The sequence below is a fragment of the Monodelphis domestica genome, chromosome 1, assembly GCF_027887165.1.
Source record: "Monodelphis domestica isolate mMonDom1 chromosome 1, mMonDom1.pri, whole genome shotgun sequence".
Lineage (NCBI taxonomy): Eukaryota > Metazoa > Chordata > Mammalia > Didelphimorphia > Didelphidae > Monodelphis > Monodelphis domestica.
In genome coordinates this window covers 333766699-333780462 of record NC_077227.1, presented here as the reverse complement: position 1 = coordinate 333780462, position 13764 = coordinate 333766699, and the positions used below count along the sequence as shown (strand labels likewise).

General features: G+C 40.1%; 1 protein-coding gene across 6 annotated transcripts in view; it reads right to left on the bottom strand.

Moving 5' to 3' along the window:
• The window catches only part of CLMN (calmin), a 171471-nt gene extending 158073 nt beyond the window's left edge, over positions 1-13398 (bottom strand). For 4 of the 6 annotated variants that reach the window (XM_001375611.4, XM_056811314.1, XM_056811315.1 and 1 more), the window contains exon 1: positions 12387-13398. In XM_001375611.4, the coding sequence (XP_001375648.1) occupies positions 12387-12468 (82 nt within the window). In that variant the 5' untranslated portion in view covers positions 12469-13398. The remainder of the gene's footprint in view (positions 1-12386) is intronic. The other 2 variants (XM_056811312.1, XM_056811313.1) reach the window with 2 other exon arrangements.
• Positions 13399-13764: the final 366 nt, after the last annotated feature.

Below are 13764 nucleotides of genomic sequence, written 5' to 3'. Positions count from 1 at the left end.
TTTGGTGCTCCCAAGGTAGTGTTACCCTGGGAGAGGTGTGGTCACTGCTTTCCTGGTCTGTGCTCTGGTCTTTAACCAGGAAGGGTCACTGGTTCCCTGCAGCTACAATGCTCCTCAGCCCTGGAGCAGTGACCAGGGCCCCTGCTTCCTTGTGATGGACCACAAGCCCTCCTTTCACCAATCCTAGAACTGAGACTCAGAAATGCTCATGGGCAATTGCAATTGACTTGTCAAGTAGTGCCAGATACACCCAGTGCCGGCAAAGTGTCCCCTGTAATCTCTTTCTGGCCAGCTGTACAACCCCCTTTTACAGTGTTCAAGGCTGACAGCCCCAAAGCTGTCACTACTCCTGCTGCTGCTGTAGTGGCCAACTCCAAGGACCACCATTAGTGTTCCTCCTTTGCTCTGGGCCTACACCCACCCAGTGTTCTCCTGTGGACCTCCCAAGTTGTCTTAGGCAGGAAAAAAGTCGCCCTATTGACCTTTTGTTGTCTCTGCCATGCCAAATTTTGATTTGAAGCATTATTTTAAAGTTGTTTAGAGGGGAATGTTGGGAGAGTACAGTTGGGTCCTGGCCTATACTCTGCCAATCTTGGCTCTCTATCTCAAGATATTTTTTAAAAGAAGATATTAAAATGAGAAATAAAACTAGGACTGGATTTTTTTGACATAGCTAATAAAATAGATAAACCATTAGCTTCCTAATTTTTAAAAAAGGATCAAAACCAAATTACTAAAATCAAAAACAAAAAATGATAATTCACATCAAAATGGAGAAGAACTAAAGGAAATTATTAGAAACTATTTCATCCAATTATATGCCAAAAAACTGGTAATATAAATAGATTGGTTTATTAGTTACCAAAAAAAAATCTGGATAAACATAAGAAACAGTTTAAATAACCCAAACTTGGAAAAAGAAACTGAGCAAATAGTAAAAGAACTCTCAAAGAAAAAAAACTTAGGATCAGATGAACCTACAAGTGAATTCTACAAAGACTATAATTTATTCTATTATAGTAACTGCACTGGCCAACTTGAAGTTACAGAGCATAACAATCCGTCTCTCTCCAAACCTTTGCACTGCCTATGCCTTGCCTCTTAGTTTCTCTGGCTTCCTTAAAGGATCAGCTCAAGTCCTACCTTCTAGAGGAGGCTTTTCTCCTCTCCCATACAACAATGTGTTGTCTTCTGCTTTCAGATTACCTTCCTCTATTCTGTACATGTTGTCTATGAAACTCATTATTTTCCTGTTACCTCTCTCGCTAGAATGTATGTATGCTTCTTGGGTGTTGTTTCTTAGGCAGTTTTTTTAGAAGTTTAGCACTTAGCACGATATCTGCTACATAAAAAATGCTTTTTTACTGCCTGCCTGCCTCCCAACCTTGTTCTCAGAAGTTAAGTCTCCAGAGGGCAGCTGACTACTTGACATTACTGGATAACCCTTAAGAGTTAAAATTTCAATTATTAGTCCCCATCCTGTACACCCCATCAATATAAATGGTCAATAGGCATTTCCCTGATATCAATAAGGTGATATCAATAGGAATTTTACAAGAGGGTATTTTAATGAGAAAAGATAACGACAGAGGTTGCAAAGCATCTCTTCTAAACAAGGGACACACTCTCCTTTCTGCCCAAATTTGGTCCCTGGAAAAAGTGGACAGACACTTGGAATACAGGTAATGAGGCAGCCATGCAGATATGCAAAGAACAAATGGAGTTTAAGGCTATCTCAAGACTTCTGGATTAATGATCCCTTCTTCCCTTTCACAGAATCTTCACCAAATTCACTTCTAGGAAAGCTGCTTCCTTGCTCTGATCTGAGACCGTTCCAGGACAATTCACTACTGGCCAACTTGGGTCAGGAAGGTCTCTTGGCTACTGTGAGTGTTTCTCCCCAGAATTAGCTGCTGTGGCTAATAAATGGAAATTCAATTAAATGTATTCAATTATAAATATTGAATAAATATTTAAATTAAATTAAAATTGAGTAAATTTACTATCTATAATGTTAACACGTAGTTTCCCTAATATATGGCCTGATGGATCTTTATATGTACCCTCAAGAGGCTCCTGTTTCTATTCGGGTTTGACACCACTTGGTTCTGGAGATCTCTGATGCTTCTCCCAATGCTTTGAAACTTACAAGGGTGGAACCCAGCCAATTCCTGACTTGGATCCTCATTCACCTATGAGGAGGAAAGAATATACTCAAACAAAATAAAAGAAACAGGGATGCCAGGCATTCACAGGTACCTGGCAGTCAAGTGGAAGATAAATACTATGAATCTTCCTTCTACACGCCACAGCTAACAGTCTTTCCTATGCAAAACTCATCAAGGAACAGAGCTAGAGATTGCCCAAACAAACCTTTTCTATACGCTTTGGATTCTGGCTCATCAGTCAATTAATTGGAAATTTACTCATTACCACAGTACAGACCACACAGTGTCTCTGGATCAGAAGGAGGCTTCTTTAGATTTGAACCAAATAGGGAATATCACACATATTTTAGATAGCCCACAAGAAAAGGCCCTAAGGGCAGGGTCCTCAGTGTCCAGTACTTTCTCTCCGATACACCAATAACAATGTTTTAAAAAAATAGAAAAAGAAAGATCTACCAGATTGCTACTATAAGACAGCATGAACCTTATCATTAGACCGGGAAGGGTCAGGGCAGATAAAGAAAAGGATGGACCACCATCTCTAATGAATAATATACTAGTAGTATTACAGCAACATATTAAGAGTGTTATATACCAGACTGGATTTATATATCAAGAAGATGGAAGATGGGTTAAATATTGGAAAAAGCATAAATATGCCATATTAATAAAAACAACAAAATAACATGATTAATAGATTCAAAAAACTTTTAACAAAATATAACACACTTTCATGAAAAAAGCATAGAAATAAGTGAACCAAATAAATTAAATAGGAATAAATGAACCACTCAATATGATAAAAAAAAAATATCTATCTAAAACCAAGAGCTAACATGATTTGCAATGGAGAAACACTCTAGGTATTTTCATTAAGTTCAGGAATAAAGCAAGAATATTTATTGTTACCACTTTTATTTGAGATACTTCTAGAAATTCTAGTAATAGAAATAGAATAAAAAGAAAATGAGGGGATAAACATAGGCAAAGAAGAAACAAAACTATCACTTTCTGTAAATGGCTTAATGGTGTGCTTTGAAAACTGAAGAAATTAGCTAAAATTATGTGAACAATGAATGATTTCAGTAAAGTAGCAAGTTATAAAATATTTCTAATTATAATATGCTTTTTTATATGCTACAAATAAAGCCCAGGAGGAAGATATAAAGAAATTAATTCTATTCAAAGAAGCTCCAAAAAGAATATCATGTGAGAATTTATCTGCCAAGACATACACAGAAATTATATTAATAAAGCAATGAAATACTTTACAAAAATAAAGACAAATCTAAATAATAGTGAGATTAAGTGCTCATGATTAGGTCAATGTGCATGGAAGACTACAATACAATCAATAACAGAATCTGATTTTAAGGTTCTGGATAGAACTGTTAAAAAAAAAAAGTGCTCACAATGCTAAAACTCAGAATGAGTTAGGGAGCTAAGGACAACAAAAAGGGTTTTTTTCCAGCAGTACTGAGAGACAGTGGAGGATGAAATGGATAAGATCTTTGGTTAGGGTAGATGGGACAATGATAACTAATAACAGAGAAAAGTTGGAGTTGCTCAACTCATTTTTTTCTGTTCTCTGCAAAAAAAAAAATTACCTTTACACCAGAAAAAAAAATGAGCTGGTACCCAAGAGAAGGAGATAGTAAAAGAATATCTCACTGCTATTTATAAAATCAAGTCACTTAGGCCATAAAAAATATATCTTCACATCTGAAAGAAGTAATGGATATGACTGCTTAGCCACCATTAATAATATTTGAAAGAGTGGAAAGGGATAGAGCTGCCACAAGATTGGAAAAAGGCAAATATCCTAATTTATAAAATAAAGTAAAAGGGAAGCAAAGAGTCTGTAAATTATAGGCTGTGAGATTGACTCTAATACCTGGGATAATTCTAGCACAGATCATTAAAAAGATGACTGCTAAACACCTAAAAAAAGAATAATTACAAAGAGCCAGTTTGGCTCCAACAGGTCATGACAGACTAACCTTGTTTCCTTTGCTGACGGGATTACTAGACTATTAGATGAGAAGGATGTCAGAGGTATAGTTTATTTAGATTTCAGTAAAGATTTGAGAAACCACTGGCCACTTTTCTTGTGAAGAAAATAGGAGAGATCTAGATTAGAAGGCAAATACAATAACATTTACTCAGAATGGATTGGCCAGTCAGAATCAAAGAGCAGGAAGTCACAGTGAAGTTACCCTTGTGTAGATAGGACCAGTATCTATCAAGGTCTCTTCTTTCCAAACCCACAACACGAATTAAACTAGATTTTCTCAAAAGATGACAAAATCAGGATTTATTATTAGCCTGGAGATGGGGCATGGTTCAAGCTGTGCCAGCCCTGGTGAAGTTTCCCAATAGCCTCTGCTACTATAATATGGCTTCCTGGTCACTTAAGGCCATAAATAGGTCCACCTATATGGAGTAAATGACCTTCAAGCTTGAGATTTCTTAAGACTATGTGAGTCACTAGATTCATGTTCTTATGACTGGACGTGTTTACTGAAGCGAAGTGCTAAGGGCTTTCTCACCCTGGAACATCCCTCTATTCTCCAATGGGTAAGTTCCACAAGAATTTCCATTTTGGGAAAGAGCCCAGGCTGGCTCTTTTCATTTTCCTCCCAACTTAGTTTTCAATGCCCCAGCTGCCATCTTGCCCTGAAACTTTACTCAATGCCTGGGGCCTTTTCACCTAGAACATTCCTCCAATTTTCTCAATAGTGAATTCCTCAGACAGCCTATTTTGGCAAGGGGCCCTTCTGATTTTCTGGTTGACACCCATCCTCCATCCCTTCCACTTTTCAACTCCCTTTTGTGTTATATTCCCCCATTAGAATATAAGCTCCTTCAAGGCAAGACTCTTTTTCTTTGTATTTTCTTGTATTTGAATTCCCCACATTTAGCAATGTCTAGCACACAGTATATCGACTTAATAAAGGTTTGTTGCCTTGTCTGTTGGCTACTGCATCCCTACTGAATATCTTCACAACTTTTTATTAGCTGTTCAATAACCTGTGTGTACCTCATTTTATCCCAACAATGAACCTGAACTAAAGCAGTTCTAGCATCAGTCCTACCTCTAATCCTACGGTCCTGCATTTGACCCTGTACTGTTTGACACCTTTATCAATATTTAGATAAAGGCATAGATGGTATGCTCATCAGATCTGCAGATGGTACAACGCTTAGAGGAATAACCAAGGCATTGGATAATAGCCAAGATACCAAAGGATCTTAATAGGTTAGAGAATTGGGTTGAATCTGATAAGGATGAATTTCAGTAGGGACAGATATTACCTCTAAGTCCAAAAACAAATGGAGGAGGCAAAGATAGGAAAAGCTGTCATTATGAAAGAGCTGGGTAGTTTTATTGAATTATTAGCTAATTAACAAGAGCCACAGTGTGATAGGAAGCCAAAAAAAAAGCTAACTGAACCTTAGGGGGGCATCAAAGAGGTATAGCTTCTAGGAATAGGGAGGTGATATTTTTGCTGTTCTCTAGCCTCAGTCAGACTATATCATTGACTCTTGACTCTTTTCCAGGCTGTGGACAAGCAGTACTTATGTGACACTACATATGGCCTGCCTTAAGAGGTGGCTGGTTCTCTCTCTTCCAGGATCTCCAACCATAGGCTGAATGATCATTTACTGGGTTGATGATATTGAGCATACCTTATTGTGTATGGGTTGGGTTAAATGGACACCAAAGCCCCTCTTAGTTCTCCAATTGTGATGTTAATTTTGAAATATATGAAAAACAAATATACTCCTCAAGCTGTCCATAGTAAAGGGGTGATTTTATTACAGTTTTTTTCTGTTCAGAAGAAGAAATTTAAGATTTTTGTTTTAAAATCCCCCCATTACATGTAGGAAGATTTTTAAAAGAAAAAACAAACAGGGGAGTAGAACAGAATGGTTTGTCATATCATCAGACCCTTAAGAGGTACTTCCTGCCCTGGTGATCACTTCCTGAGACCACTTTCCTCTTGATTAGCCCTAAGCCCATGGAAGGGCTCTTGAAAATATCTGAAGTCCTCAATTGTATTTAACCTATCAAGGGGCTTCAGACTGCCTCCCAAAGCAAAATCATTTTAGTCCTCAATCATCAGAAAGAAAGTAATAGTCCCCTTAAGTAAAGATCTCTGGGTTTTTTAATTTAAAATTAAAAGGGGGAGAAGGGGAGGTATAAGGGGAAAGAGTAAGAAAGGAGAAAGGGGGAGGGCAAGGAAAGGAAGAAGAGGAGGGAGAGCAGGAGAGAAGGAAGAAGAAGAATAGGAGGGAAGGAATATTTATATGCTACCTATTATGTGCTGGGCACTGTGCTAAGTGTTCTACAAATATCATCTCATTTGACAATATGATGAAGGGGTTGGCCTAAATACCTAGTGTTCTGTTCAATATTCTAGCATTGACCAACTCATTTCCTCTTTCTAGACTTTATTCCTCATCTGCGTATTCAAGATAAAACTAGTAACCATATTTGTAACAAATAACTGTTAAGGGCAAGGTATTTTCCAAACCTTAAAACATGGCCTTTGGAAAGCCTTTCTTGATTCCAGAAGCAATGACCTTTTCCCCACACACAACACATAAGCAGTTATATATAAGGCCTACTATGTGCCAGACATTGTACTAAGCTCTTACAAATCTCTCATCTGATCCTCACAAACCTGAGAGATGGCAGATGTTATTATTCACATTATAGTTGAGGAAACTGAGACAAACATACTAAGTAAGTGATTTGCCCTGGTCATATAGCTAAAAAGTGTCAAGGGTGGATTTAATTCAGGTTTTTCTCTCCAGCCCCAGTACTCTATCCATTGTGCAACCTAGGTTGTTTTTTTTTTTTGCTTTTTTTTTGGAATGACCTTTTGGGCTGATTATATAATATAGTGTAGTGATCTGTACTAGTGGCTTTACTAGACTTCTAGACTGTAAAATCTATGAGTAAAGAGGGAGTCTATAGACTCAAGTATTTGTTGATAGAGTGACTGGCCCTACTTCTCGAATTATTTTTTTCCAGGGGTATGCATCAGCAAATTAGCTGTTTTCTACTTTTTATCTTTTCTCTAACAGGAAAAAAAAGGATGAAATAAGCCCATGGGGTAAAGAAAATACTCCAAGGAATTTTTTAAGTCATATCCTTGGATTTTTCTCCATTTCATACAGGCTAACTGTGTGTGGAAACATTTACACTGAGTAAATCATGCTGTTTCCATGAGAACCAACACTTCAATTTTTTAATAATGCGATCACTAAGAAGACAATGACTTTATTTATTTTCTGCTGCTTCCCTTCCCCCAACCCTAGAAAAGCACATTCATAAAGACCTCTATGAATTTCCCAAGATTCTCTCATCAGAATGACTTTATAAGGCTCAATTTCAGCAGCCAGAATTGAAGGCCAAAACCTGCATGATACAGAGAGAAGTGAACAGAATCAGAACAATTTATACAAGGAAAAAAACAGAAACACCCAAGTCTGCTCAGTGCAGTGCCCAATAACTGCAGTGCCCAAGAGAAGAGAAAAGAAACACGTTTCCCATCTCTTGATGGAGGGGTGATAGACTAGAGTTGAAGAAAAAGGCACAGGTTTTCAGATATGGCTAATGTATATGTTTGTTTTACCTCATGATGCAGATTAATTACAAGTGAGAGGTGGGTTTGGGGGGGAAGGAGAGAGAATTGAAGAGGTCATGCTAATATGGCAGGAGAAAAGAAAAATAATGGCACTGAAAGAAGGGAGAGGGGAGGGAAAAAGAAGGGGTGAAGGAAAGGAGTCAGGAAAAGCGAAGGGGGTAAAGAGAGAGAGGAGAAAAAGGGATTGGGGAAAGGGGAAGGGAAGGAGAAAGGAAGGGGGTAGGAAAGGAATGAAAGGATGGGAGGGGGAAAAGGGAAGAGAGAAGGGAAGGAATAAAAACAGGGGGAAGGAAAGGAATGAAAAGAGGGGAAGGAGGGGGAAAGGGAAGGAATAGAAGAAGAGAAGGGGGAAAGAAGGGGAAGGAAAGAGAAGGGGAGGAGGAAGGGAGGGAACATTTATTATGCACTTACTATGTGCTAGGTACTGTAGTAAGTACTGTTCAAATATTATCTTCTTTGATCCTAATAACCACATTGGGAGGTAGGTGTCATTGTTAATTCTCATTTTATAATTGAGGAAAGTGAGGCAGAGGTTAAGTGCCTAGCAAGTATCTTCAGCTGGATTAGAATTCAGATCTTTCTGACTCTAGACCTAGTGTTCTATCTACTTCTAAAACAATACAGCCAAGAGTTAAATGAACATAGTCAAACTAACAGACAGTTAACTGTTTAATTCTTCATGGTTCTGAGGAAGTTAGAGGCCTGCTGACATCTGTAATATTATATAGTCATTTTATCAAAAGGTCAGCAATATTGGTCCCCTTAGCTTCCTTGAATAGTATTATTTTTTTTAAAAAGAAAATAAAAAGAACAAACTGACAAGGACATTATCTGCCAAAGGGATGGGTGTGTTCCTCAGACAATGCCACCTAAATGCCAGGTATGTATAAGCTGCAAGAGTCAACATCCAAATGACTTTCATTATCCTTCCATTTGGGAAATGCTGAGAGTTAGGTTATCCCTTCTCCTTTTATTTCCTATCAATCTTTGACTCCACTCCCTGCTATACACTCACTGTCACTCCTTCTCTCTCCCTCCCTCCTCTCTCTCCAAAATGGATCTGTACATTATAATCTCTTTCTGATGTTCTTTGCCAGGGTGCACTGAAGACCTAATATTTCTGAGGATAACAACAAGCAAAGCCTAGATCAAGTTCATTTCACTCAAGGTCATAAATTACAAAGTGACTTCCCTTTGACTTTCTGACCCTATAGACATGCAAAGTCCTCTGAAATGGGCCACACAAATCCTAGCCAGATGCAGAAACCACACAGGGACAAAATTCAGGCCTGCTCCTATCAACATGGGCTGTTTCATAGCACAAGAGCAAACATACTTATCATTGTGTATCATCACAAATTTTTTAAAAATCCTAAATGGGTTAAGAGAGCCTTGTGTCATCAGGTTAAATGATACTACCTAGGAAATATGGCAAGCTGAGTGCTTTCAGACAAGAATTATTTGAATTGGAATTCCTATTTCCTTAACTCCCACCCACACTGACTGTTTAGGAGCTATAATATAATCCAAGAACTGGTGCCTTTGACAGGTGACCTGTCAAACTTGTCATGGGTTGGGAAACAAACCAGTTTTGTCATATGTTGTTAAATCCCAGCAGAGCACTGGAGAACTACTGGACTTGGCAAACAGTGCCTCCATTGAGGCAAGACATATGGATTAGGCTCATGTTTAGTAAATGATTGAAAGAGGAGGAGGCCAGAGAGCCAGGAACAGGACAGGCTTTTTTGCTCTCAGATGTATAAGACTGAGAATTAGAAGGGGCTTTTTGCATCCTCATTTTACTGAGGAAGAAACTGAGCTCCAAACTGGCAAAATCATTTACCCAAAATTATACTGCAAGTTACCTAAGCCTTTCACAATAATTCTGAGCAGAAAAGACATGGGTATCCCATGCCAGTCAAAGATGAGAGAATACAGAAGGGATGCATTCATAAAATGCCCAAGTCATTACACCAAAGAATGTAAGTAATCAATTAGTACTTACTAAGCAACTGCTATGTGCCTAGCACAGACTTAAGAAACACAAATAGATATTCATCCGCTGATAACACAATCTAAATATCCTGATTTATATTTGAAATATCTAAAACACTGGGAGAGAAAGTCCATCACTAATCACTAAGTGGGAAAAAAAGCCTGGATGCTACACTTGGATGCTGGTTTCAGCTTTAATAGTTTTGTTTTGCTTTTGTTTTTTTTAATAAACCCTTATCCTAAGTCTTAGAATCAATATTGTGTAAGAGTGGTAAGGGCTAGGCAACGGGGCTTAAGTGACTTAGAGTCACAAAGCTAGGAAGTGTCTGTGGTCACATTTGAACCCAAGACAATCCCATCTCTAAGCATGGCTCTCTAAGCCACCTAGCTGCCCCCTACATTTTCAACATTTTAAGGTCATCACCAGTTCTAACTGATATCTCCCAAACAACATCAGAGAAGTGCCTTAGCAGACAGATTGTGGATCTAGAACTAGAAGAGACTTAAATATCACTTAGTTCAATTATCTTATTTTTACAGATGAAGAAACTGCAGCCTAGGGACATTAACAGCTAGCATTTATATACTGTTTTGAAGTGCTTTACAAGTCTTATTTGCCTGAATTGCTCAAAGTTACACAGATAGTAAACAGGATTAAAATCCAGTTCTTTCTTGAGATTCCAAATCCAGTGTTCTTCCCAGGTTGAGGAAAAAGATGCTTCTGAGTATTCCTTTAGTATCTGCAGCCTGACAATAGAGTGGGAAAAAACTCTTGATTTGAAGTTATATGACCCTGCTTTCAAATCTTGGCTCTGCTGTGTTAGGGGGAAATAACCCTAGGCTAATTCTTCCACATCTATAAAATGAGTGGGTTGGACTAGATTATCTCTAAAGTTCCTTCCAGCTCCTAGGACCTATCTTCCTTTTAAGTCTACCATGATAGAGAAGAATGGGATAGGATAGCAAACACAGTTTTCATCCTTGCAAGAGGAAAGCTATACATCTCCCCTCCCCCCCTCCCCTTACAAATTACCTCAGAGAACACAGTCCTTGCTCAATCTACCAGGGGAATGAATAAACAAAACTTCTGAGGAAACATTCTAACAGAGTGTAATGTTTAAACTTTACTGTGCCCGTCCTCTCCAGCAAACAAACAAGCCTGCCCTCTGGCCATAAAGTCGAATCACCTGCTCAGGAGAGCAGCATTTCTCTGGCCTTTATTATTTGGTACCTGGGTGAACCTCCTGTCACATTAGGAAACTGAGGTTTCTCTGGCAATGACTAATTTCCAAGACTACTGAGTCTTGAAGAAAAGAGGGTCTTAAACAATTTCACCTGTGGCCAAGCCTTCCCACACTTCCCTAGTCCCTTCTCATATGACCTTGTAAAAGTCACTTCCTCTTTTTGGTTCTTTTTCCTCCTCAGTAAAATGAGAGGATTACACTCTAAAATCTCTTCTAACTCCAAGAACATTCTATACTCTACATTCTAGCATTCTGCATACTAAGGACCCTTCCAGGCCTAATAGTGTATAGTTTATGATTATAATTATGATTATAATAGTCCCCCCCAATAATTCTATGATTCTAAAAGACCTTCCAAGCTGTCATAGTCATTTACCTAGGAGGTTAAGTGGAATTGGTTTTTTTTTTTTAATTTTACCAATGGCAAAACTGAAATTTTTAAACAAAAATTAATCAGACTGACTTGGAATTCTCTTGAAAGTTTTTTTTTTAATTATTCTTTACAACCTGTTTGATTATTCTAAGATCAAAAGCAGGAAGGATGCCTCTCTCTTAATCCAGAACCCTGATGGAAGGAGAGCTCTGGCTACTCCCTCACAGCAGGATCGCCAATAAAGAAGACCACAAGGTATTATTCCTTTAGGAATGTGGTCTTGGGGGAAGAGGAAATGCCTCTGCCTGACACCACAGTAACAATTTCTGCAACTTGCCTGCTCCCTCACACATGTTTATTTGGTTTTTCATTCATTCTCAATAAGGAAAAAAAAGTATCCCGCTCATATCTTTATATTCATGTTTATATACATACTCTTAAAAAAAAAAGTCTGGTGGATTCAAGAATCTTGTGAAGAACCTGAAACCAGCGGTAGAACCTCAGGCAGTAGTCAGAACACTTGTCTAAGGAATCCATGTTTCTCCCTACGACCTTCCTAAGTAAATAAATGCAACTTTTCCAAACTCCAAACTTTGTGACAGGAAGACACCTGCTTTTATTTTCTGCTTACGTGCAAATCTTTACACCTTAAGTTCCCAGAGAGTGAATTCAGTGCACACCTTTGCCCTCACTTCTCACACCTGCAACTGATCCCAAGTTCCTGGGAATCCCTGAGCTGTCCCCAAACCATCATAAACTGCCTTCCCCAAATCAGGCAAGGGCATGAGTATGGGGCTGAGAGATTGGGAATTTATGGTCTCCAAAACCCTGACCCGAACAGCAAAGGGAACAGGAAATGGGTAGAGTTGAATCAGAGTTCTCGAACCCTTTAAAGAGCCATCAATTGTACCCATTCCTAACGAAAGAACGACTTATTTATTTATTTTACCTTGAAGGTTTTGAACTCGGATGTCGCTAATCTGCCCGATGAGCTCTTCCCGTTGAAACCAGTCCCACTCGTGCCCGGCCATGAAGGGGGGTAGGGTGGGGGAATGAGGGGGGAGAGGGAAAGCCGAAGCCAGGAACGGAGGAGCAAATCAGCTGTAGCAACAGCAGTAGTGGCAGAGAACAGCTGGGGGGGTGGGGAAGACTAAGGAGAGGAGGATTAGGAGGAGGGGCCAAAAAGGAGCTCAGCAGCAGCCCCCGCTGGAGCACAGCTGGAGAGCACCACAGCCAGGTCTTCCACTACAGCTGGAAAAGTGGGACACGGGGAGATGGAAGGAGGCCTGTTAAAAGAAGCGGCCCCGCCTGGCTACCAGGTCTACCTCCTCGAGTCCAATAGAAGGGCAGTCGGCTACCCCTGCGCCTCTCCCACCCACGCTCACGCTTGCAGTCTCACTCATACATACACACACTCATTCCCGTGGGAGCTCAATGCCAGCGCAGGGAAGGGGGTAGGGGGTGAGGGAAGGTAAGGAAGGGGGAAGTGGGGATGGGGAATGGGGAAGGGGAAGGGAGGAGGGAAGAGGGAGGAGGGAAGGAGGCGAAACAATCCGAGCCCGGAATGGAGCAGTTGTTTGTGTGTGTTCCTTCCCCTGTTTTCTTTTTTTTTTTTTTCGTGTTTTTTGTTTGTTTGTATTTTCTTTCTTTCGCTACTGGAGATGATGAAATCTGAGGTCCCCGCCGTCTATATTGTGATGTCTCTGAGTTGCTGAGGCTCTGCTCCGGGTGACGCACAGCAGGTTTAAACCAAGTGTCGGCGGCGATCGGGAGAGACCGACACACCTGGTTAATATTTGCCGACGACCTGGCGGCTCTCCTCCTCCGGGGAGGGGTGCGCTGCCCCCAGATCCGGGGTCACTCTTAAGCATTCTGAGCTCTTGCTCCACTCCTCGCATTCCAGATAGGCTGCAGCCCACCGGAGAGAAGCCGCCCACGCCCCGGGAAATTGGCCGGGAATTGAGACAGAGAGGGGCGGAGCCAAGGGGGTTTAGAAACTGAAGAGGGGAAGGAGAGGCAAAATTAACGTGGAGGCGGAGTCCAGTTCTGAGAGGTTCCCCCTGAGCCTTGGCCCCCTAGCTGAAAACTGGGGCTGGGTTAAGGTTACCGTGAAGGGGGCGGGGATGAGGGAGGGGGGGAAGTGCAGGACGTCAGACCGTCTTACAATATCTAAATCCATTTGTGTGTTTGCATCTCTGTCTTTTTTACTTTATTCTAGCAATGTGTTTTGGTAGAATGTCACTGGAAGGGATGAAACACTATTTCTCTTTTCCCTACCAAATCAAAATGTCTTTCAAACTGCATTTCCTGTGTTATATTGATAATAT